This window comes from Pyrgilauda ruficollis, unplaced genomic scaffold (assembly GCF_017590135.1).
Source record: "Pyrgilauda ruficollis isolate IOZ18807 unplaced genomic scaffold, ASM1759013v1 scaffold131, whole genome shotgun sequence".
Classification (NCBI taxonomy): Eukaryota; Metazoa; Chordata; class Aves; order Passeriformes; family Passeridae; genus Pyrgilauda; species Pyrgilauda ruficollis.
Window position 1 is genome coordinate 338,009 of NW_024511544.1, and position 24,932 is coordinate 362,940.

The 24,932-nt window shown below is 52.7% G+C and overlaps 3 protein-coding genes across 3 annotated transcripts; 2 read left to right on the top strand and 1 right to left on the bottom strand.

The window, feature by feature from the left end:
• The first annotated feature begins 776 nt into the window (after positions 1–776).
• Positions 777–10,467, top strand: TSEN2 (tRNA splicing endonuclease subunit 2). Its single transcript, XM_041459132.1, has 12 exons — positions 777–1,012; positions 2,134–2,323; positions 3,045–3,126; positions 3,817–3,853; positions 5,563–6,061; positions 6,159–6,236; positions 6,705–6,755; positions 7,428–7,566; positions 8,579–8,615; positions 9,238–9,349; positions 9,755–9,844; positions 10,273–10,467. Exons 2-12 carry the CDS (start codon positions 2,150–2,152, stop codon positions 10,330–10,332), a joined length of 1,359 nt encoding a protein of 452 aa, XP_041315066.1. The 5' UTR covers positions 777–1,012; positions 2,134–2,149; the 3' UTR covers positions 10,333–10,467.
• A 440-nt stretch (positions 10,468–10,907) lies between these two features.
• MKRN2OS (MKRN2 opposite strand) lies at positions 10,908–14,797 on the bottom strand. Its single transcript, XM_041459134.1, has 4 exons — positions 14,537–14,797; positions 13,842–13,891; positions 13,087–13,249; positions 10,908–11,581 (listed from the first exon to the last, which is right to left on the bottom strand). The coding sequence occupies exons 1-4, from the start codon at positions 14,731–14,733 to the stop codon at positions 11,332–11,334; spliced, it is 660 nt and encodes a 219-aa protein (XP_041315068.1). The 5' UTR covers positions 14,734–14,797; the 3' UTR covers positions 10,908–11,331.
• On the top strand, positions 14,779–24,932 carry MKRN2 (makorin ring finger protein 2). The gene is made up of 8 exons (XM_041459133.1): positions 14,779–14,898; positions 15,461–15,589; positions 17,525–17,673; positions 18,339–18,640; positions 19,366–19,580; positions 20,648–20,758; positions 21,211–21,355; positions 21,814–24,932. Exons 1-8 carry the CDS (start codon positions 14,873–14,875, stop codon positions 21,973–21,975), a joined length of 1,239 nt encoding a protein of 412 aa, XP_041315067.1. The 5' UTR covers positions 14,779–14,872; the 3' UTR covers positions 21,976–24,932.

Genomic DNA, 24,932 nt, shown 5'->3' on the forward strand with positions numbered 1-24,932 from the left:
CTCTCCCTTGGCCAGAGCCGCGTGATTTGTCCCCGGCAGGGACAGCCCCGCATCCCGGCGAGGACATCCCCGCATCCCGGCGGGGACATCCCCGCATCCCCACCGAGCCTCGGGCTTTGTCCCGGAGCCGAACGAGCGGAACATTGTCCCTGCGTCCTCACACCGCTAATTAATCATCTCCGCGTGCCTCCTGCCCGAGGAGCTCATCGCTCACTCCAAAAGCTTCTCTCCCTTGGCCAGAGCCGCGTGATTTGTCCCCGGCAGGGACAGCCCCGCATCCCGGCGAGGACATCCCCGCATCCCGGCGGGGACATCCCCGCATCCCGGCGGGGACAGCCCCGCATCCCGGCGGAGACATCACCGCATCCCGGCGGGGACAGTTCCCCGCAGCGGAGCACATTCCCTGTCCCTCCCTGCCGGGAGCATCCCTCGCTCGGGGCCGGGACAGCGCGGCCCCACCTCTGCCAGGGCGGGACACCCGAGCGAGACCGGGCCCGCACGGCCGGGATGGAGCGGGACCGAAACCTCCCCCGGAGCAGGGATGGAGCGGGGGTGAAGCAGGACCGGAACCCCTCGGCACGGACCGGATCTCCCTCTGGGCTTGGGACGAAGCGGGACCTAACCCCCAGGCGAGAATGGAGCGGGACCGTGGATGGAGCGGGGCGGGACCCACGGGCGGGGCTGAGGCGGGACCGGACATGGAGCGGGACCGGAGACGGAGCAGGACCAAACCCCCTGGCGGGAACGGAGTGGGACCGATGGGCGGGGATGGAGCGGGACCGGGAATGGAGCGGAACCGATGGGCGGGGAAGGAGCGGGACCGGGAATGGAGCGGAACCGATGGGCGGGGAAGGAGCGGGACCGGGAATGGAGCGGAACCGATGGGCGGGGAAGGAGCGGGACCGGTACGGGGAGCGGGGCGGGTCCCCCGGGCGGGGCTGGGCGGGGCCGTTCCCGCGCGGGCTCAGTGCGCAGGCGCGGTGGCGGCGCGGCGGTGACGGTGACAGTGACGGTGCGTGGCGCGCGCGGGCGGCGGGAACGGCCCGGCTCGGTCTGCCTGAACCCACCGGGAGCGGACATTGCCCCTCAAACCCACCGGGATACCCCGGGACCGGACACTGCCCCTCAAACCCACCGGGACACCCCGGGACCGGACACTGCCCCTCAAACCCACCGGGACACCCCGGGACCGGACGCTGCCCCCCGAACCCACCGGGACCGCCCCGGGCCAGATGCGGGTCTTGCAGCAGGGCCCGGCCGTCCCGGCGGGGCTCCCCCGGCAGTCGTGAGGGGATCCCGGTGTAGTCCTGAGGGATCCCGGTCCAGCCCTGAGGGGATCCTGGGACAGCCCTGAGGGGATCCGGGACAGCCCTGAGGAGATCCGGGGCAGCCCTGAGGGGGTCCCGGTGCAGCCCTGAGGGGATCCGGGACAGCCCTGAGGGGATCCGGGGCAGCCCTAAGGGGATCCGGGACAGCCCTGAGGGGACCCGGGACAGCCCTGAGGGATCCCGGTGCAGCCCTGAGGGATCCCGGGACAGCCCTGAGGAGATCCGGGACAGCCCTGAGGGATCCGGGACAGCCCTGAGGGGATGGCTGCCCGCCGTCCCTCGGCACAGCGGATCCCGGTGTAGCGGAGAATCCTGCCAGGCCGCGGCTGTCCTGCAGAGTGACGGAGCCCCAGGGTGTCGGAGCTGGAAGGGACCCCCGGGATCCCCCGGTCCCGCACACAGCCCCGCAGCCCCACCCCGCTGTGGGAGCGCTGCCCGAACGCTGCTGGAGCTCACACTGTTCACAGCGGCTCGTATTTAAGCACTTGAATGGTTTCTGCTTTTGTGCTCATTCCTCTGCTATATTCCTGAATGGATTCTACTCTTTTATTGCTGGCGTTTCCTTCATGAGCTCTGGGCTGAGGAGCAGCCCTGTGTGCTGTGCAGGGGATGCCCCAGAGGCAGATCGGAGATCTCCAGCACGTCCCTGCCTGTGTTTGTTTGGGGACAGAGTTGCAGCATTAAACCTGTGTCACCCGGAAGGATCCACGGAGAATTTGCTGCTGTAGGAGGGGTCTTGCTGAAATACAAAAAAATGGGTGAACCTTGATTCCTAAGTGTTAAATCTTTTCTTTCCACTTCTTAGGAGAATAAATTAAGACATGGCAGAAGCAGTTTTTCACCCCCCAAGAAGGAAAAGAAGAGTTTTGGAGTCCTACGAGGCTCCCTTTCCCGTGGATGTGGGGGGGAAGGATTTCAGACTCTGCCAGGCTGAGATCATTAACAACAACGTGATTGTGAGGAACCCCAAGGATATTGAACAGCTCTACAACAAGGTGCTGCACCCTGTTTGCACAATATTTGTAGTGTTTTAAATGCAGGTGAAACATGATACTGGTTCAAATCTGCTGCCTTTATCTTTCCTGCCCCTTCAGCCTCCTGTGATTCTCCGTATTTCCCTTCTCACCTGAAATCAGTACAAAAAAATATATTCTGCATCAAATGGGAAAAGTCTTTCTTATCCAAGCAAATGAATTTTGGAATGAAGTGACATTGTGAGCTAAGAAACAGCTGCAAAGCCTTCATGTTTGTGTCTCCTTTCAACATTTTGTGCAACTTTTCAAAGCATTTTCTTGTTTTTAAAGCTCAGGGGGTTGAAATATTAATGTTTTACAAGTATAATTCTTTTAACATCAGAGTGATTTATTCCTGTGTGAAACAAGCTGTGTTCAGTTTTTTGTGTCTGAGTACCATTCTAATGCAGTGGTATCTCTTTGGTTTCAGGCGTTGTTTTCAAACATTTGCTGGGAGGTTTTGGCTGACAAATATTTAGAATTCAGGGGAAAGACCCAACACTCTCCAGGTTAAATGGGATTTAAACACTTGGTTAAATCAGGTGTTTGATACTGAACCAGCAGCTGAACAAGCTTTAGGCAGGGCTGAAATGCTGCAGGAGCTCAGCTGTTCCAGCTGGTCTCACCATTCCACATTTTAGAACTGAGAGAGAAGTTAATTTTTATGCCACGAGATAATCTGGGTTTTTGCTGTCCTGTGCAGGGCTATTTTGGAAAAGGGATCCTGTCCAGGAGCCGGCCAGTGTTCAGCATTTCAGATCCTCTGCTGGCGGTCAAGTGGAGAGGTGAGTGGGGGCTGTTTGACCTCACACTGCTCTGGTAGCTCTTCTCACCTTTCCTCGCCTATTGAAGGTATATTTTTATAAATTACATGCAGAAGAATAATCTGCTGGATTGGATCAGGTGAAGGATATCTCTCTCCCCCTCTGTCGTGCCTAGGAAAAATCCAGGAATGTGACATCCATGTGGATAATTCCTTAGTGCCTTCTCCCAAACCTTCACTGAGTTGTTGCTTGGGAAGACTGAATTAAAGGGGTCGTCCTGGGGTTTCTTTTTCCCTAATTTTCCTTGGGTTTAACCTGCAGATTTCAGTGTCCCTGAAATGATGAGGGAAGGATCGGTGAAGTTTTCAGTCTGCTTGGAGCCGGTCACACCCAGTCATTCTTGGCTGTTTATGCAAAAACTCATTTTTCACTCACCTCTCCCATGACAGTGAAGTCTCAGAGGCCATCACTGGATTTATCCTGTCCCTCCATAATTGTCAGGAGAAATAAGTGTATTTAGTTCTTCTGTGTGCAGGCTGTTACATTTGTACCTTTCCTGGTTCTGCTGTGTCCCTGCTTGAAAAGTGGGACCGAAGTGGCTTTGAGGACTGAAAATGGGGACAATTCCCAGGCTGCAGATCACCCAGTGACCAAAATCACACAAAACCATCTTTACATTGATGAAACAATGTATAATTTTTCTTTACACAGGTGTTAAGACAAACATGCCCATAATTACATCTCAAAAGTAAGTGAATTTGCTTTTTTTTTCTTGGTATTTTTAGGAAACAGATTGTTCTAGTTTATATTTCTCATACTGCGTTTCAGGTTGTTGGCTGTATAAATAATGAGGGTGACTTGCTTGTATTTCTTTTCTCATTATTTCACTTATAAATCACTTTAGAAGAAGTAGAAATAGCGTAGGGGTGATACTCAGGGTGGTTTTTCATGGAGGCTTGTAGGTGTTGATTGCTGAATAGAAGCCAAGGCTGAGTGCATGCATAGAATGGATAATTAATTAATAACAATTACAAGCACAATAAACATTCAGGTGAGGAGCAGGAAAATAAGTTTCTGGGGCAGACTATTTCAAATATCTGTTCCATTTCAATATTGGATTTTTATGGTGTAGCTGAAGCAGCTCCTGAACTTCTACAATACTTTGATATTTTACCTTTTTTTAAGTCTCAGTTAACATTGGTAGTTTGTACACTTAGCAGAACTTAGTGTTGGACCATATTTTTTTTTTTTTCTGCTTAAATAATGTATAAACTATTAAACATGTGCAGGTGAGTTGCTCAGTTGGTTTTAATTTTATGATAACTAAAAAATTCACTTGAATTTGAAAATTATGCTCCTGCAGCCCTCAATTTTAGGTGAGAAAAACAGTAACCATATTATTACTAATGCTGCTACATTTACTGCTGCTTGCAGACACTGAGCATCAATAAAAGTGTGATTTTATTGGGGCACAAAATGCTCTGCCTCAGTAGAGACCTGCAAGTGCAAATTAAATGGTAATTAAATAATAGGACAGAGAGGAGTGTCTTTTATATAGCAAAGAGCACAGGCCTGAATTATCCAGCTTTATCAGGAGCCTGCAGGGGGACTTGTACTTGTGTTGACACATAGAATTTGCATTTAATGTCCTTGTTACCTGGGCTGAAATTGCTGCCTGAGGATTTTGTTCAGGGAAATAAAAAATACTATACAAGATTTTCACCTTCACACAGTGGAGAGTTATGTTTCAACTGACTTAATGTTATTTCAATAACATTAAATGTTATTCATGTTATTAACAATTAATTGATGTTACTTTCCAAGAGAAGGAACTGAAAAGGCACTAAAAACACTGTCATGATTGAAAGTATTAGAAATAGTAGCTGAAAGTTGTAAATATGTCAGTGATGGGATTGTTGTCATTCCTCAGGGATATAACTGGGGGGTTGCTTCCATAAGGTGCTTTCTGCTGGAGAATTTTCCACTGGTGTTTCTGCTGTGCCGTTGCTGTTTCCAGGGCAGTTAAAGCAGAGTTTTGCAGCTCCTGCTCTCAGTCCTTGGCTGTGTAAAAGCTGAAGTGGGAGGGCTTTTGTTCCCTGCTTCAATCCTGCAATTCCAATTCCAAAATTATGGAGAATTCAGGCTGAAGGTTTTCCTGGGAGAAGGGATTTTCTGCCTGGTGAAGCTGCTGCTCCTTGAACCTGCTCAGCAGCTTGGCAGGGCTCAGCAATGCTGTTTGCTGCCAGGGAAATTGAAAGGCCAAACAAAGGCCCAGGACAGGAGGCAGCAGAATCCTGGTGTTCATGAAGCTCTCTAAAAAGCTGGAGTGCCACTGCACTGATCACATTTGTGCCCAGCAGCTGCTGGGGGTGTTTGTGAAGTGTGCTGAGCCTTCTGGGGATTAAAGTGTTAATGAAAGGATGCAGTCCCTGGAATTCCTCATTTCTGTGTTCCCAGGTACCAGCGCCGTGTGCAGTGGGCTCAAAGTGTCCTGCAGGAGCAGGGCCTCGACAGCTGCTCCATCACCAAAATGCTGGAGAGTTACACCAAACCCCTGGGGCTGCCCTTCCGCGGAGGGGATGGGGCTGCACAAACTGGGACCAGCTGCAGCAGAGGGGGCCCAGGAAATGCAGAACTGTGCAGGAAATCTGCTGGCAGCGAAGGAGCACAAAGCCCTGAGCATCAGGAGGGGCGCTCCAAGGAGGGAGATGGTGCAGCCCTGGATCGTGGGAGTGGCTCCAGGGACCAGGAACAGGGGCATCCCAGGGAAATGGCTGAAGGGTCCTGCCACAGCGACCCTCCTGTGCTCTGGGGCTGCGAGGGGAAGCAGAGCCCTGAGCAGAGCACTTGGGAGGGGATGGACTCAAGGGAATGTGCTCCAGAATATGTGCTGGTGCAAGAGGAGGAAGAAGGCAGCTCCTGTGCTGAAGATGACTCCACTCATGCACAAGAGAATGTAAGAAAAAATGATCTAATCTTTTAGACAAAGCTACTTTCAGAATTCAGTATTTTTTCCAGTTCAACATTTTAATAATAGTCAATTTTTCTTGTAGCTTGTCAAGAAGGAAGTACTAGTATGCAGAAAAAACCCATTTAGGATTTTTGAGTACTTACAACTCAGCCTGGAAGAGGTATGTGTCAAGCACAGTGCAAGTTAGTTTGCCTTTCATGTGAAAAGTAAACCTTAATCTATGTTACGTTGTCATTTAAAATATGTTTCTAAAATACAGGGTCCTGTGTCTCCTAAGCACCTGGATTGTCTTAGTCATTAAACTTAGCTTTAATATGCTGTGATAATTACATGAGATGGTTAAAAAATAGGGTCCAATCCTATTTGCTTTAGGTGAGTAATCCCACTGACACAGAGACCAGTGACAGGACTTAAATATAGCAATACCAGGAATACAGCATTTATATGAATACTTTTCAATTCTGCTGCTTCTAATTATATTTATGTGTCAGTTTTAACACCACGCCTTCAGCAGGGATGACATTGCAAAAACTTAATGAAGCCTTTGTTCTTGCAAGGCTCTGTGTACAAACTACAAGAGGAATGTAGCTATCAGTTAAACTGCCTCTGTTTGTTTTTGTTTTTTCAGGCTTTTTTCTTGGTGTATGCTCTGGGATGTTTAAGTATTTATTATGGTGAGGTAAGAGATTGGATTCATTTTGGATTACTGGGGATGCTTTTTCTCTGGGTATGGTTTGGTCTGAATCTTGACCTATATGGCAGTGATTTGTGCTGTTAATTCTGGAGAAGGAAATAACAAACAGAGAAATTGGGAAGATTTTCTTACAAGTAATGGTATTTCTTTCAGAAATAAGCTTTCAGACCGGTATTATTTAGGAAATACAGGTCTGAAAGCTTTAAGTTTAGCAAGACCAATATAATTAAGCACTGTCTGTCTGCAGAGAAAGGATTTTTGTTGTAACTTAGGCAGGAAATATAGGAGAAATAATATGGTAAATAATCACACCTGAGATGGTAAAATTCCTTGGAGTTTTAAACATTAATTCTACCAAGCTATTATTCATGTTAATGCCATAATAATTCAAACCTGTGCTTTTAGTTGAAGATTTATCAGCCTTTCCCTTAACAGGGGTGTTGTGGGACTGATTGTGAACTGCCTAAAAGAGCCACTAAGTGGAGCAGCAGGTTCCTGCCTTGAATTCAGGGTCTGTTTTACTGTCTGCAGTTGCTGCTCTGTGCAGCAGCCTGTGGTATTTGGTATTTGGCTGCTGTGGTATTTGTATTTGTGGTGCTGTGCAGCAGAGCATGGCTGGTTCATCTCAGTGCAGTGACCTTGCTGTGTGGTTTGCAGGAGCCCCTGAGCATCGTGAAGCTCTGGGAAGTGTTCAGTGAGGTGAAGCCTGATTTCAAAACCACCTACATGGCCTACCACTACTTCAGGGGCAAGGGCTGGGTGCCCAAGGTGGGGCTGAAGTATGGCACGGATCTCTGTGAGTACCTCCCCCAAAATGGGATCATTTCCTGCTCACCCCTCCTCCAGGCAAGGCAGAACTCCAGAGAAGAAGTCAGTGAGGAGCTGCAGGGCTGGAGCAGCCTTTGCTGCTTGCAGTTGGCAAAGGACATTTTGGGTTGGCAGTGAAGTTGGGATGAGTGGAAAGGAACATCCCATATTCAGGAGGTGAAGAGACAGCTTGGAAGGTCTGGTTTGCTTCATGAGGTTCATAATTCCTACAGGATTTCACTGAAATTCCCTTCCCAACTTTCTCTATCCTCTTCTAAACACATCTGCTGCAGTGTTAACATAACAGTCTCTAGAATAACTGGTTTGAGTCCAGATCCCAATTCACATTGAAGTTCACGCACCTCATTCATCCCATTTAAGAGAAGCTGGACTTCTGCTGAGCTCACTGCTAGGACTCTTTCTTGGTATGGGCTTTTTGGGGGAGCTAGAGAATGGACTTGGCTTTTTTGTATTATTGGTTGGGGTTTAATATTACAGAAGTATTTAGTGGTGTCATTGCTAAGGAGCTCAAGAACCCCGTTTAGCTCGTGTCAGCATGAGCAGTGCAGTAATGCCTGTTACTGCAGGAGACGGGCAGTGCAGTCAGGTGGGTTGGGATGTGTGCAGCCCAGCAGGTGTTTTCATGCTGCTGAAGTGATGACACGGTCTGGGGCATGTGCTGAGCAAGTCCTTTAGGTCAGTGTGTAGCTCTGGCTGAATTCATCATCCCTGCCAAAAAATTCCATCCTAAACTCTTTCCTACAACACCTGCTAATTCCTCTGGTTCTTCTGCCTTACCTTTGACCTGCCACTGCCCTGCCCTGACTCACTCTGCTGCTCTTCCCTCTCTCCACTTGCTGGGACACCCAACTCCGAGCAGAATTCAGAAGAGTTGAAGTTTTGTCTTGGTAATTAAAATGTACAGAACATTTGACAATATTGATGGGCCCTGGAGTTAAACCCACTGAAACTCTGATGTGACTGAGGTGTTTCTCTTTCAGTGCTGTATCGGAAGGGGCCCCCGTTCTACCATGCCAGGTTTGACACTCCTGTTTCTCTCTCATTTCTTTAAGTTAAATTTCACTCACACCAATTTAGCACCTTCACTGGTTCAGCACATATTCATCACTCAAAATACGTTGCGTTCACACCAGGAATGTGAAAATCCTTTCAGCAGAGGAACTAAATGACACCATTTCTTTGAATATAAATAACAGGCATTCAAAATTACAAGCTGCAGTGGATTTAGTACTCAGATGATGATGGACTCAGGAAAATAATTGGATTTTTTAATACTGACTTAGAAAAATACGTGGTCTGAGTAATTGATGTAATTTGGGAGAACTTTTAAGGGATGATAATTGTCTTTATTTGTTGGCTAGTCAGGTTGAACTCCTAGATAAATAAATTGGTTATAAATGTCAGCTTGGCTTTGACAAAGAGAATGCTACAAACATCAGAAGGGTGGGGGGGAAAGGCACCACTGGGGACATCCAGAACTTCAGTATTTCTCCTTTTTTCCTTATAGAAAAAGACTCACTTTCACAGCTTGCAAGCTGGCAGATTGTTTAATGCCAGTTTTTAGCCCCAAGTTCTTGAGTTGTCTTCAAAAAATGCCAGTTTCCTTTCTGTGACTTGTCCTGCCTGCTGTGTTTTCCAGTTACTCTGTCATTGCTGAGTTGGTGGATGATAATTTTGAAGGTTCCCTTCGCAGACCCCTCAGCTGGATGTCCCTGTCTGGGCTGAACAGAACAACTGTAAATGCTTCCAAGGTACAAGCTCTGGGGTAAAACCAGCTTTGGGATGATAAAGTTTGGCTCCAAAGGGCAGGGACTTGGAGTGAGGCTGGGAAGAGAATCCTCCTGCTGAACAGTATGCTGATCTGCCAGTGGGAGAGAAGTTTCCTTTGTCAATATCCAGGTGAATCCTGGAAGAATTATTGTTAAATAATAATTACGAAAGTTCTGCCACTTGTAGGAATGTTAAAAGTTGTGTGAGGAACAGCAAGACCTGAGGGACCCTTGTTTCCTGATTGCCACTTCTGTTTTTAAAGCCCTTTCCATCTCCCAGGATTTTCCTTTAAGCAGTGAGACTGGAATTTCCGTGAGATTTTCTGTGTGAGCTTCACAGTGCTTCCGTAACCCACTGAAACTCCTGTGTTTCCTGGCTGCCCACAGGAGCTCATGCTGTGCTACTTGATCAGACCTTCTGACATGACTGCAGAGGAGATGTCAACCCCAGAGTGCATGAAGAGAATCAAGGTTCAGGTGAGTGGTTCCTGCTTTTTTACAGCTCCTTGGGAGAACTGTGCCTTCTTCTTTGCCTTGATTTGGGTTTTGCACACATGGCTGCAATAAAATTAAACTGCTTCATGCCCCAAGTCATGCAAAGTGCTTTGCAGGATCTCTGTAAATTTCACATCTCCTATCTGAATGTGAATGTTGCTGATACAGTGCATGTAAGCATTTAGGGATTCCTAAAAACCCTGTGGAGATGGCAGGGCTAAGGTAAGGTCAGAAATAAAAGGGGAAAAGTGTGTGAGAGTTCAGCTCTCTTCAGGAGCAAACAGTCAGCTACTAAAATATCTCAGTGGCCACGTAATACACATCAGTTTTACAGACCCAGTCCCCATCCCTCACTGATTTTCTGTAGCTTTTGGGGTTTTTTCTTTAATAATTGCTGGGTTTTATTTCAGGAGCTGATCGTGTCTCGTTGGGTTTCCTCCCGTGAGCGCAGCGAGCAGGATGAATTTTAACTGACTGCTCAAGAAAACCTCACCTTTTAAAAACCATTTCTTCTTGTTTTTTACCTGAGCTCGTGATGAACTGTTGGCCCAGAACATTTTCCACCAACATACTCGCTTGGTGTGTTTAAATGCTGTTTAAAATGAGGTGTATCATGTTTACTGGAGAGAATGTTTTACTGAAAAATGTAAGTGAACAGATGAAAAGCTGCATCCCAACTCAAAATATAAAAGAGAAAAAGGTGTATGTTTGAGTGGTGGCTACACTGCAGTCATTAGGAACAGTATTTCTGATATGGCAGCACAAACCTGACTTCAGAGTCTTGGTGAATCCAGATTTGATATGGGGAGAGGTTTGATTGTTGCATTTGGGACTCTGGAACTTCTACAATCACAGCTCAGAACTGAGGAACTCTTCCCAGAGTTTAAATTTATTCTGGGGCCTGGGCACCTTTCCCCATCTGGGTGAGAAGTGTTTCTTCCCTTGGGATTTGCAGCTTCACATTCAGGTATCTGAATTCTACCTTGGCTTCTTTCCTTTACCCTGCAGTTCAGAATGGAAAAAGAAATCTGACGGGCAAAGAGGCTGGATTTGTTGGTGTATTTATTAGTAATTAAAGGAAAGTAGCAGTCAGATTTAGCAGCACACAAACATATGTTCCCTTTTTTCACTCATCAGTAAACAAATGTGACAGAAAAGGCCATTTCTAATTGCTACAGCTGATGTTCCCACAGTTCATTTGTAAAGCCCTGAACTCCACAGCAGTTCTGATTTCTGCTGTGAAGTGTCTTTGCAGAGCACACAGTGAATGTTAAATCACAAAACATTTTTCCACAGGAATAGTTCCCATGGAAATTCTCTGTCGTGTGTACATTGTGTGTGTGTAACTTCCCTGAAATGCACAAGCTCAGTATCCTGATCCTCCCTGAGGTGCCGGGTGAAGTTACTGGTTTTTAACCACGTTAAACCTCAACCCCTGAGGTGGAGCCCGAGGCCTTCCTCTCCCATCGCTACTCCAGCAGCAGGCTGTGGTTTCCAGCCACGCTGTCCTGCTCCTGCTCAGCCAAGGGCACGATGTAGACGTCTCTGTGAGCCAGCTGCTGCTGCAGGCCGAGGTACCGGGAGGCCTCCCTGGTGCGGGCCAGCAGGAAGCTCTCGGTGAACTCGGCTTTGCTCAGGGCGGCCCCGCCCCGGCCCTGCCGCACGCGGTTGATGAAGGCCAGGCCGAAGGTGTAGCAGTTGTGCTGCTGCTCCTCGTACCTGGGGAAACAGCCCCGCAGCCAGGCAGGGCACTGCCATCACCAAACAGCCCTGAGCAGGGCACTGCCATCACCAAACCCCCCTGAGCAGGGCACTGCCATCACCAAACCCCCCTGAGCAGGGCACTGCCATCACCAAACCCCCCTGAGCAGGGCACTGCCATATCCAAACAGCCCCTGAGCAGGGCACTGCCATCACCAAACAGCCCCTCAGCCAGGCAGGGCACTGCCATCACCAAACACCCCTGAGCAGGGCACTGCCACCCACCCCACCCCCAGGGAATGTTTACTCCAGGAATGCTCTCCAGTTACTCCCCCTCCCTCCCAGTGGTTCAATATATTCCTCACAAGTGGTCCCTTCCAGCCTGAACTCTGAGTGTAAAAATGAGAGGGCTGCAAGGCTTGACAAAAAAGAGTTCTTATTTTCTGTACTTCTTTGGCTTTTACCTTGTTAACCTTTGCTCTTCCAGCTATTGTCAGCAGCTCTTTCCTGCAGCCCCAGAGTTAATTGTGTGCCACCAAGGGTGAGTGGGAGCTGATTTCAAATCCTAGCAGTGATTTCTCTACCACCCTTCAGTAAGTGAAAAGCTCTCAAGAAAAACAGATTAGGCTTGGCCTGAACCCAAAGGAGTTACAGGATTAGTTCAGTGCAGTTCCTGCCCACTGAAAAAATAAGCAGAGGAGTTTAATTAAAGTTGTTTTCAGTTCAGTGGTCACTGGTGTGGCTGTGAAAAAGGTCACTGTGTCAGGAGGTGGCAGATGGAAACCAGGGAAAGCCAGGAGAAGGGATGCACACATCTCTGACTTTCTGCCAGTGATTGATGTCAAGGCACTTTTACTGGGAACTGTAGAAGTGACACAAATTCTGATGGTTTTACCAGCTCCATAAACATCTAAAAATTCTGCTCTAAATCAAATTTTCCATCTCCTTTGGGGGGGTGGGGGGTAATGTTTGATCCCTGAAATTTTATAGTCAGCACACAGAGAATTGCTGAAAAGTGCTTTGATTTGATGGGTTGTTTTTTTCTTTTATGGTTGCATTCACTCAGTGGCACCCAGGCAGGCTCTGTGTCACAGCTGCTCTCACTGAGGGACAGTCCCAGCAGTGGTGCTTTCCTGCTCTGGCACCACAAGAGCAGAAATCAGCCTGCTCTCCATTTCTCACCACTTACATCAAAAACAACAATAGGGCAAGAATCCCATCGCTGTGCTCAGCCTTTAAATGCAGACACACCTAAAAATAACCATGGAATTGTGCCTGGACTTTTGTACTCAGCAGCACGCAGGTAATGTTTTACTGAACTGGGGCTTTAATGCAAAATTCCCTAAAGCCACCTCTTGCTTTAGAGCTTTTATATTCCAGCAGCTGAGCTTTACTTCAAATTCAGAACATTCTGTGCAGCCAGGCCAGGCTGAGGGTGATCAGGCTGGGCTGCCAGGAATGATGTCCTGAAGGACACCAGGCTCTGAATGACCCCAAACCCCATCCCAAACACACCCACACACCTGTGAGGGAGCCAGGCCTCTTCCAGGGAGAATTCCTCCAGGAGCTTGTCCCACTGCTGCAGGAGCTCCCACATGTGTGGCTGCACCAGGGGGACGCTGATGCACTGCTCCCAGCCACTGCCATCCCTGTGCACGCCCTCCTGGTCGTAGTTGTACACCACACCTGCAAACACAGCAGAGGGCTCATGGCCAACACACACACAGCCCTTCTGGGGTTTTTTCTGACCCAACATCCCATCAGCTGAGTAGGAAATGCAGTCCTGGCTCCCAGCAAAAACCTGGTCTCCTTCTCACAGTGTGGACTGAACAAGGGTTTGGCTCTTTAGGTAATCAGAGCAACTGAAGGACAATGAGGCTTCATTTTTAACCCCCAAAGGAAACTGGCTTTGTATGAAATATACATCTGATGTTTTGCAGGGTGGATCTACTCTAGGTAGAGCCCAATAGGATTTTTAATGTGCATTTTAATTTCGTTTTTTTAATTAGGGGTGTTTTTAGAATTAGGAAAAAATTGTGTTAACTCAAACTGTAATTCCTTTAAAGCAAGCCTAGCCTTCATTCCAGGGGTGGGAGGCACCTGTTGATTCCATTCAATGCCTGTTCAATCCATTCAGGGGAATGGATTTGCTCTGGAGCTCTGCCGCAAGGTGGGATCATTCCCAGGGAATGACCCCATGCCGGGATATTCCGAGCTGGAATGCCCCGGGCAGCAGGGGTGGCAGGTGGGGCGGCTCCCGGGCCGCGGCGCTGCCTACCCTGGGAATTGGTGATGCCCACGTGCAGGTCGCAGTGCCCGTCGTAGCCGCTGGAGGAGCAGAGGGACAGAGTGTCCCGGGACAGCCCGGCAGGCACGGCGGGTGCCTGCCCCAGGGCTTCAGCCGTCCCGTCCCCTGCCTTCCCCCTGCCCCCTTCCCAATTCATTCCATTTCCTCCTCGTTCCCTTCCCCCGTCCTTCCCTCTTTGTATTCCCATTTCACTTCCTTCTCCCTTCCTTTACCTTCCATTCCCCTTCCCTCCCCTTTTCCCCTTTTCCCTTCCCTTTACCTGCCCACTCCCTTCCCCTTTCCCCACCCATTCCCTCGCAGTGCCCGCCCCTTTCCCATCCCTATTCCCCTCCCTTTTCCCTCCCATTCCGCATTCGCCTGCCCTTTTCCCTCCCATTCCCTCTCAGTGCCCGCCGCTTTCCCCTCCCCATTCCCTTCCTATCTCCTTCTCAGTGCCCGCCCTATTCCCATTCCCGTTCCCGTGCCATGCCCCGTCCTTTCCCCATTCCCATTCCCGTTCCCGTGCCATGCCCCTGTCCTTTCCCCGTTCCCATTCCCGCCCCGTTCCCGTGCCATCCCCCATTCCCGCCCCGTTCCCGTGCCATGCCCTATTCCCATTCCCATTCCCGTTCCCGCCCTTTCCCCTCACGCCCGTCCCCGCTCCCGCAGCGCCCCCTGGCGGTTACTCCAGGAAGGTGCCGCGGGTGGGCCTGATGAGGAAGGCGCGGGGCTGCCCGTGGCCGTGCCGGAAGGGGCAGTGCAGGCGGACAGGCGCGGCGGCCAGCCCGGCGCCGCGCAGGTCCCCGCCGCACGCGGGGCAGCGCGCCGGCACGCGCCGGCAGTACAGCAGCGCGCGGCAGTGGCGCACGCGCAGCACCGCCATGGCCCAGCGCGCCGGCAAAAACCGTCCGGCCGGAAACGCGGCCGCGGGGCGGGACGGGGCCGCGGCCACGCCCCCCCGCGCCGCGGAACCTCCGTGCGCGGCGTGAGGAGCAGGGCGGGCCCGGCAGTGCGGCGGCACGATGAGCACCAAGCAGGTGACGTGCAGGTGAGCGCGGCCCGGCCCGGCCCGGCCCGGCCCGGCCCTCAGCGCCCTCTGCTCCCCGCCGACACCGCTCGGCCCCTGCCCCGCGCCTTCGCAGCGCCTCGTTCCGCTCCCGCGCGCCGTCCGGGCCCGGAGCCCTCGCACCCCTCAAGCACGGCCTCGGCCCTGCCCCGCGCCTTCAGAGCCCTGCGCTCCGCTCTCCCGCCCCCCACGCGCCGTCCGGGGCCGGCCCGTGCCGAGCTGGAGGCCGTGGGTGCCCCCTTGTCCCCTCCTTGTCCCCAGCCCTGCGCTGCCCCCCGAGGCTGCCCGGGGTCCCGGCCCGCGGGTGCCCGGCAAACAGCGGGGTCGGCGTGGAAAGGCTCCCCCGGGCCCAGCGCGGGTTTGTTCGTGGAAGGGCGCTCGGGGCCCGGGCAGTGCCCAGCCCTGCAGGTGGCCGTGGGCGCTGTGCTCCGGGCTCCAGGGCTGGGAGGCTTTGCCAGCCCCGCTGGGTCTGTACGAACAAAGCAAAGCCGAGCGATGCTCAAAGCGTGGCCGCAGCGCCCGCCTGAGCCGCGTCTCTCCGCAGGTACTTCTTGCAGGGCGTGTGTCGGGAGGGCAGCAAGTGCCTGTTCTCCCATGACCTGGCCACCAGCAAGTCCTCCACCATCTGCAAGTACTACCAGAAGGGGCAGTGTGCCTACGGCTCCCGCTGCAGGTAAGCCCCGCGCCTGGGCACCGCCGGCAGCCTGGCCTGGCAGCCCCGGCCCAGGCAGGCACACAGCACCTGGGCAAGGAAACCATTCATGAAATGCCAGTTTTGCCAGAGCCTAAAGCAGCTTTCGCCTCCAGTGGTGCAGTTCTGCTCCGGCTCCGTTTCAGGGATTGTTCTGCTCTGTGGGAATGGAGCTTTGGGTTTCAGGTGTGTTTCCACCCGGTTCTTGCAGTCAGAGCTGCAGGTGCTGGTGGAGAGGCTGGAAGCTCGCGGTGCAGCTCCCTCCTGCTCATCCCAGGGCACAGTTTTGGGGACTTCCAGCTCTGCCTCGGGGCAAAGTGCCCTCCTGGTGTCCCCCTGGGCTGGGGCAGGGCTGAGCATTCCACAGCTCTGCCTGGAGTCTGCAGGTTAAATCTCCATGGGGAATGCTCTGGGGAGCACAGGCTGTGGATCGGTTCTGGGGGAGCTCCCTGCTGGCTGAGGAGCCCTGGGAGCTCCGTGCTGATCCGTGCCAGGCCGGGGTCAGGGCCTGGGCATCAGCCATTCCATCAGCTGCAGCTGCAGGCTCAGGGAGGGCTGCAGGCTGGGTGTGCTTTTCCTGCCTGGACCTGGGCACTCGGGCACACAGCCAGCTCCAGACACGGATGGGGAATATTTCTGTTCCTCTGGAAATGCTGTGTGTCCGTGGAGCAGCCCCTTCCCTGCCCTGGCTGCTCCTGCTCTGCTGCTGCAGGGTGTCCCGGCTTTCCCCGCAGGGTGTCCCGGGTTTCCCAGCAGGGTGTCCCGGGTTTCCCCGCAGGGTGTCCCAGGTTTCCCAGCAGGGTGTCCCGGGTTTCCCCGCAGGGTGTCCCGGTTTCCCCGCAGGGTGTCCCGGGTTTCCCAGCAGGGTGTCCCGGTTTCCCAGCAGGGTGTCCCGTTCCCTCCGGCTGTCGGGGATCCCTCCCCGTCCAGGAGCAGCTGTGGTTCGGTGTCTCGGTGCCGGGCCGTGATGCCGGTTTCCCCGTGTCCCCGGTTTCCCAGCAGGGTGTCCCGGGTTTCCCCGCAGGGTGTCCCAGGTTTCCCAGCAGGGTGTCCCCGGTTTCCCAGCAGGGTGTCCCGGGTTTCCCCGCAGGGTGTCCCAGGTTTCCCAGCAGGGTGTCCCCGGTTTCCCAGCAGGGTGTCCCGGGTTTCCCCGCAGGGTGTCCCAGGTTTCCCAGCAGGGTGTCCCCGGTTTCCCAGCAGGGTGTCCCGGGTTTCCCCGCAGGGTGTCCCAGGTTTCCCAGCAGGGTGTCCCCGGTTTCCCAGCAGGGTGTCCCGGGTTTCCCCGCAGGGTGTCCCAGGTTTCCCAGCAGGGTGTCCCCGGTTTCCCAGCAGGGTGTCCCGGGTTTCCCCGCAGGGTGTCCCAGGTTTCCCAGCAGGGTGTCCCCGGTTTCCCAGCAGGGTGTCCCGGGTTTCCCCGCAGGGTGTCCCAGGTTTCCCAGCAGGGTGTCCCCGGTTTCCCAGCAGGGTGTCCCGGGTTTCCCCGCAGGGTGTCCCAGGTTTCCCAGCAGGGTGTCCCCGGTTTCCCAGCAGGGTGTCCCGGGTTTCCCCGCAGGGTGTCCCAGGTTTCCCAGCAGGGTGTCCCCGGTTTCCCAGCAGGGTGTCCCGGGTTTCCCCGCAGGGTGTCCCCGGTTTCCCAGCAGGGTGTCCCGGGTTTCCCCGCAGGGTGTCCCAGGTTTCCCAGCAGGGTGTCCCCGGTTTCCCAGCAGGGTGTCCCGGGTTTCCCCGCAGGGTGTCCCCGGTTTCCCAGCAGGGTGTCCCGGGTTTCCCCGCAGGGTGTCCCGGTTTCCCCGCAGGGTGTCCCGGGTTTCCCAGCAGGGTGTCCCGGTCCCTCCGGCTCTCGGGGATCCCTCCCCGTCCCGGAGCAGCTGTGGTTCGGTGTCTCGGTGCCGGGCCGTGATGCCGGTTTCCCCGCCGCAGGTATGACCACGTGAGGCTCCCTCCGGCGGGCGGAGCCGCGGCCCCGCCGCCCCCCGCGGCCCCGGGCAGCCCCCGGGCGCCCCCCGAGCACGGCCCCGGCGCCCCGCGCAGCAGGAGGGAGAAGAGGACGCTGGTGCTGCGGGACAGAAGTGAGTGGGAGGCTGCTGTGCTCGGCCCCGGGCAGGGAGGGAGGAAGGGAGGGAGGTGCTGTCCCCGTGGATATCGCAGTTTCAAGGCCAGCCTGAGCTCTCCTGGAGCCTCCTTCCTGCAGACTCGGCCTGCCGTCCTGTCCAGCTGCTCCCATCCTGCTCCCTGGGGGATGGAGGGGAGCGTTCTGCCCACCCTGGGGGAGGAGGCAGCGGGGAGTGTCAGGCTCTGCTCCCAGACAGCAGCAGCACAGGAGGAGCTTTGTGATCCCTCAAGCCGGGGGAGGTTCAGGCTGGACAGCGGGAAGCATTTTTTCATGGAGAGGGTGGTCAGGCATTGGAAGGCAGTCCTGATCCCTGGGGGTGTCCAGGGACAGCTGGATTGGCACTCGGGGCTCTGGGCTGGATGACAAAGTGCTGATTGGTCAGACCTGATGGTCCCGGAGGTCTTGTCCAGCCTCGGTGATTCTGTGGTTTTCAGCCTGTTTGTGAGCAGGGAACACCTGAATAAACGCTGCCGTTGAACTCTTCGGTAGGCAGCTTGGGAAAATCCCTGCGATTCACGAGCAGGAGGGGCTTAGAGATGAGACCGCACCGGGAAGAAAACTTTAAATCTGGAGGGCCAGGAGCCGGTGGGCTGAGTGCAGTGCCGCTGCTTGTCCCCGCAGACCTGTGCGGCTCCAGCGAGGAGAAGGCGCGGCCCGGCGCCGCGGGGGCCGTGCCGTGCTGCAGTGACCCTGCGGACAGCGAGGAGGCCAAGCCGCACTCGTACCTGGAGGCCATCTGCAGCGGGCTGGAGGAGGCGGGGCCCGCGGGCTGTCCCGCCGGGCAGCAGCTGTGTCCCTACGCCGCCGCCGGCGCCTGCCACTTCGGGGAGCGCTGCCTCTACCTGCACGGGCAGCTCTGCGAGATCTGCGGCCTCCAGGTGCTGCACCCCTTCGACCCGGAGCAGAGGAAGGCCCACGAGATGGTAAAGGGGGAGCTGGGGAGTGCTGTGCTCAGGGCGGGCTGGGGCTGGCTCCTCTGAAGATGGAGCTTCTTCCACAGAGCTCCTGTTGTACTGCTGGTCTGGAGAACGGTGCTAGGTCAGCTCGGGCCTCTGGAGCTGAATTGGCTGCAGGCTGCAGCTTGTGGTTTTTGCCATTTCATCCTCATCCACTGGCCTGCAGCCTTCTCCCACAGCACCCTGAAGGTCTCCCAGGAGAATGCCTTTGGGAGGTCTCTGTCTGAGGCACCAGCTCGCCCTGCAGTGCTGTGGCAGTGGGAATGAGTTGTGGATTGTCACTGCTGGGGTGAGAAGAGCTGGAGGACAGCCTGGAGTAAGAGACTAATTCCTTATCTGGGTAAAAATTAGCATCTGGTCAATGAATGTGGCCTTAGTTATAATCAGAGGAACACCTTGAGTGTGGCACCTGTTCAATGAGATGTTTTTTGGGGGTGTTTGAAGCACCAAATAATTCAATACCTGTTCTCTGACAGAGATGCAGAAAGGGGTGAAAGGAGCACCCTGGCATCTTTATGTCTGACAGCTGGGACATGTACATGATTGAATGTAATGTTCTTTAAATTAAACTCTGACAGTGACAGGTAGGAATGATGCCTCAGTGAGTGCTCCATGCTTTCCCTGCAGTAGATCCTTCCCAGGGGGAGTTGGGTGTGCCAGGCTGGCACTCTCAGTGCCCTCTCCCCTGACAGATGTGCATGGCAACGTTTGAGCACGACATGGAGAGGGCCTTTGCCATCCAGGCCAGCCAGGACAAGGTGTGCAGCATCTGCATGGAGGTGGTGTATGAGAAGCCCTCGGCCTCGGAGAGGAGGTTTGGGATCCTGTCCAACTGCACCCACACCTACTGCCTGTCCTGCATCCGCCAGTGGAGGTGTGCCAAGCAGTTCGAGAACCCCATCATCAAGTGAGTGCTGCTCCTGCCTGGGAGGGGCTGCTCCTGCCCACGCAGGGCTCAGCACAGCCTGCTCCAGCTGCTCCAGCTGCTCCAGGCCCAGGCCTTGGCTCAGAGCTGCCTGCACAAGCAGCAGGGTGCACCGGGTGTCCTTTGGTACAGTTCCCTTAATTCCACAGCCCTGCATCGGACCTCTGGCCACTCAGCCCTCTCTGATTGCCTGGTCAGTAGGCAGAGTGGACTCTGGGACCTGGCAAAGCTCTGCCCCTTGTGGAAATGCATCATTTCCTAGGCTCTCAGAACTGAGATGGAAGTGCTCTCATGTGGCAGTGTCCTGGTGCTCCCAGTGCTGACCAGCTGACACAGAACCTTTAGAATTACCATCTTCCTGTGGCATGAGCTGATGGAGCAACTGTTATCACTGCAGTGCCCACTTCAGTGAGGGGGCTTCAGTAAGAAATTCCATTTTTTCCTATGTGTGTGCTTAGTTATGGGATTTCTCCCTAAATTACAGCTCACTAACCACACTATTATCTGTCTCAGTAAATGCCTTTATCTTCTAGCTCCACAAAAAGTGTGTTCCAAACATGTTCCCATTCAGAGAGAACTTAAAACATCCAATTAGGGAAGTTTCCTTCTTTGAGCATCTCTCAAGTTACAAACATGCTGAAGAAAAGGTGGGAAATATTTTCAGTCTTCTACCAAAACAGACTTTTCTGCACAACTTTTACTCCAAATGTCATTGAAGTGACCATCAGCTCCTTGCATTTCAAAAGGCTGAGCCATCTTAATCTGTGTTTTTGGCTTCCTGCTGCACTCCCAGAACACAGTTTGTTTCTGCACATGGGAGGAATGTGCAGACTTTTGCTCAAGTCCAGAAACAAACACAAGCCCAGGGTGCCCTGAACTGGGTTATTCCAACTGGAACTCCCAACAAACGCACACAAAGTGCAGTGCTGAGGAGGGAGGAGGTGTCTGCTGCCTGAGGTGACAGATCCCCTTTCTCTGGGGAGGATCCTCACTGCTGTGGCAGGTCTGTGGGGAGGTACCAGAGCATCTCTGTTTGTCTTTTCCTCCAGGTCCTGCCCCGAGTGCCGCGTGATCTCCGAGTTTGTCATCCCCAGTGTGTACTGGGTGGAAGAGCAGGAGAAGAAAAATGAGCTGATTGAAGCATTTAAGCAGGGAGTGGGGTGAGTTCAGCAGCCACCCACACTCCTCACATTGTTCTTTAGCTGCTCTAAGAGTCAATTGCTGAGCCTTTATTTTTAAACTTAATGTAACTACAGACCCCTGTGCAGAGAGCTCCTCATCTCTGCTCACACTCCTGCTTTACTCTGTGGCTGTGTAATTGTAGTTCAGCCATTCAGCCTCCCTCAGAAGTGCTCAGAAATGCTGAAGCTATTTCAGCTCACTTGCCAAAACTGGCTTTGTGTGGATCCCTCAGCCCTATCTGCCTGGAAGGTTGTTGGTGGCTGGGGAGAGCAAACAGGGAAGGAAAATGGAAGTGTCACTGCTCTCAGCTCAGGAATGAGGCCAAAGCTCTGGCTGTGTCACCAGAGCATCACTGAGGCTGTGGGGACTGGACTGCTCCTCCCTCCCTTCCAGCTGAAGGCAATAACCCTCTCTCTTGTAATTAACTCAGGAAAAAGCCCTGCAAGTACTTTGAGCAAGGCAAAGGAACGTGTCCCTTTGGAGGGAAGTGTCTGTACCTCCACGCCTATCCCGACGGGACGCGAGCGGAGCCTGAGAAGCCGCGGAAGCAGCTCAGCTCCGAGGGCACCGTGCGGGTAAGGAGGGCCCTGCTGCCCCCAGCTCCCTGCAGCTCACCTGTGCTGCTGCCAGTGCTTCCTGCCACGCAGGACAAGTGGGAAAAGCCCCTCTCGCTGTTCCCTGGGCAAGGGTTTGTTCTTGGAGACAGAAAGTCTCTACATCTTCAACTACAAAATAGCATTGCTTTGTTTTTGCCACCAGTCCAAACCTTTCCTCACAGGAATTCTGCCCTTAAAGCTTTCACCCACATACTCACAGCTCCCATCCTGTGCTGGCATAAGGGCAGCTGAAAAGGGTAAAACCTCAGAAAGTGGTGCTGGCCGTGCCCCAGCTGTGTCCCCTCACTGCCTGGGACACGAGAGCCTGGCTGTCACCAGAGCTCAGAGGCAGCTTTGGGGCTGGTTTTAATGGGGAGCTGCCTGCCCAGGCCAGGGGTGCTGGCTGGGGGGCTCAGGCTGCTCTCTCTCTGTTGCAGTTCTTCAATTCCGTGCGCCTGTGGGACTTCATCGAGGACAGGGAGAGCAGGAGCGCGCCCGGCGCCGACGCCGAGGTGACGGAGCTGGGGGAGCTCTTCATGCACCTCTCTGGGGCTGAGGAGGAGCCCACTGCTGCCAGGGAGCACACACAGCCCCTCTGAGCCCCCAGTGCAGCTGGCTGTCAGCCATGCTTTTATCTCTGCAGCACAGGTAGAACACAATGTGCCCTGCTGGTTACTTGTGCAGTCCTGGTAAAGTTTTCAGGTAGTTTTTATATGGCAACAACAAAAAAAGGCTCAAATATATTTAAAAGAAAAAAAAAATTGGCTGCATGGAAAAAAATCCCTTAATCCCAGGAGGGTTTTCTCCCTCTCTGGCCTAACATATGCTGTCTTGTGAGCTGAGTGGTAGTGTAAATACAGGTCCAGTGAAAGCTTAAGCTGGTAAAAACTGTTGCTAATTAGAGTTTGGGTGCTTTTGGGTTGTTTCTCCACTAAGTCAGCTAAATGTATAACTACAAAACCCACTGGGAATAATGGTCAGTGTAGGGTTTTCTCCTTAAAAAGGAGCTGGTACATTATACCTCAGCTGGTACCTGAGTCCAGAGTAAGGTCGGTGGATGCTCTGGGCAGGCCTGGCTCCCCAGGTGCTGCCAGTGGAGCTCCCAGCCCTGTTTTACACTAACTGCAGTGCTCAGAGGCAGCAGCGGCTCCTGCTGGACAGCAAATGCAGCTGCACTGATTCCTGAACTGCACTGACGGGAGCTTGGGAGCTCAGCACGATGAGGTGTTCTCCCAAATCCTGGCCAGGCCTGCCCCAGAGCCAGGAGTGGCTCTGCAGCAGCTCAGCCACCATCGCCCTTTGCCCCAGGAGGGCTGAGGGATTAATGCCCATCTCTGAATCGTTACTGAATTCTGGCTTTGTTAAAAATGTGATTTCTGTTGGTGTGGCAAAGGCAGTTGGGTTGTGAAATCTGGTACCAGAAGTTAATTCTGCCAAGTCAACTGTTTTAACTTGGAATTTAAACGGAGAATTGAGCGTGCACTGCAGTGGCTGCTGAGTTCACAACAGCATGGACACGCCTGAGCAGGAGCTGCCACTGACTCAGCCCCTTGTAAATCACTGAGCAGTGTTTGTAAATACAAAGAGAGATGTGGGGTTTATTTTAGAACAGTTTGGTTGCAATGGAAGGCAGGTGTGTAACTGGTTTGGTTATTATCTACAGCAATATAAAAGCATAAAAAATAATACTTAAAAATGTGTAAGAAAGGTCAAGAGCAGAAAGGTTTGTAATCAGCACCTGTGGATCAGTGATGGTCACAGCCTCGATCCACCAGGGTGGGAAATGGTGAAGCAAAGCAAAGAGACCTGGGCAGGAGGCAGCTGCTAGCTGGGCACGCAGGGCCGCCCCGGGCTGGGCACAGCAGGGCCTGGCTCCCTGCTGGGAGGGAGCAGCAGCAACCTTAGCCTGGGATTCCAGCATCTCAGTGGCTCCAGGATTATCCCCTCATCTGCTCTTGGCATTCCTGGGTCAGGAGCTCCTCCCCTCTGCCAGCTGTGCCCTCTGGTCTCACCTGGAAATGCAACTTTCCCATCGTTTTTCCCCCCTGCAGTTAATTTGTGGCCTTGGCAGTGGCTGTAAGCACATCAGTTCCCAGTTTCTTGGTAAAACTGGCCCAGCAAAGGTCAGAAGTCCAATCAGTGCAGTTGGTCAGCACTAATTCCAAAGCAGAAGGTAAATTATCCCTGAGAGGGAGGTCACACACCAAGATGGATGAATGTGTCAAGGACACCCAAGCACCCTTTCTACCCCAGAACACTTCCCAGCCCTCACCCTCCCACTGAAGCTCATTTCCATCTGCTCCTACACATACATTTTTTTTTTTTCCAGAATGAAATATTGTCAGGAATACACTTAAAAAAAAATCAATGGAGAGAATGTTCTTTACCCTAAACAGGACATTCCTGATTCACTTTGCCCCAAGAAGCCATGAGGGATGGTCTGAAATTAAAAAGATAACTTGTTTTTCAAAGCTACCAGGGACTTAAAATGTCTGAGTTTCTCAGTTCTTCACTCAGCATATTTCATTTAACTGGACATCAAGTGCTGGTTAAAATAAACCTACTTCTCAAAAATACTTCATTTTTTCAAGAGACACATCATCTGGTGTAAAAATCACAGGTTGATGGTTTCTTTTGAGAAATCAGAGTTAAAGTAAAAACAACTTACCTCTTCGGGGTTTTTTTCTTCCATGTTTTAAGCTTTTTATAATGAAGTGACAATTAGAGATAAATAATGTTTAGCAAGAGTTGCAGTCCAAATACCAATCATATTGTTAAAAACCATGCAGAACTATATGGACACTTCAAGTCTCAATTTACTGTTTAGGAAGCAAAGCTCACAGGCCTTCTCAGTTATCACCCAGGGATTCATGTTCTGCCCTTGTCCTGTTCCAGAATGTTCTGAGGACAAACTGGAGGTGATTTCTGGGTCTGGCTCCCCTCCCTTTCACAGGGGCTTTGTGGGTTTTGCTGCTGCAGAGGAGAGGCTGCAGTGGCTGTTGGGGCATTCCAGGGAGAGCTGGAGACAGGGACGGTCCCAGTTCCCAGCAAAGGCAGCAGATGTGCCCAGCAGCTTTGGGGTGGAGGTGCCAGCCCTGACCCCAGTACCCTCTGCACCCACAGAAAGGCAAAATCCCAACCTGGCCTTCCATTTGTGCCCTAATAACCACATTTTACCAACTGCTATTTGAAAAAACCCGTTTTTAGATCCATCCACCTATTCCTGTCCCCCACGGAGTTCAGCCAACACAAAAACCTCACTTGCACCTCAGTAAATAAGAGAAAATTGAGCCAAAGTGGTGCAGGGCAAGAGCCTGAGAGCACAGCAGGGGGAGTGTCCAAAGCAGCTGCTGCTCAAAGATCACTACAGTACAACAACTGTCTTGTCATGTGACTGGAAATGTAGAGGTTGTTTTATCAAGTGTGTTTTTACTTGCACTGCTATTATTTATCAGTTTTTAAAAACTATTCAGAATGTCATTTCTTGAGTTTTCCAAATGCAGATGTCCCACTTGGAACTGTGGATGACTACATTAAAATGACATTGAATCTTAAA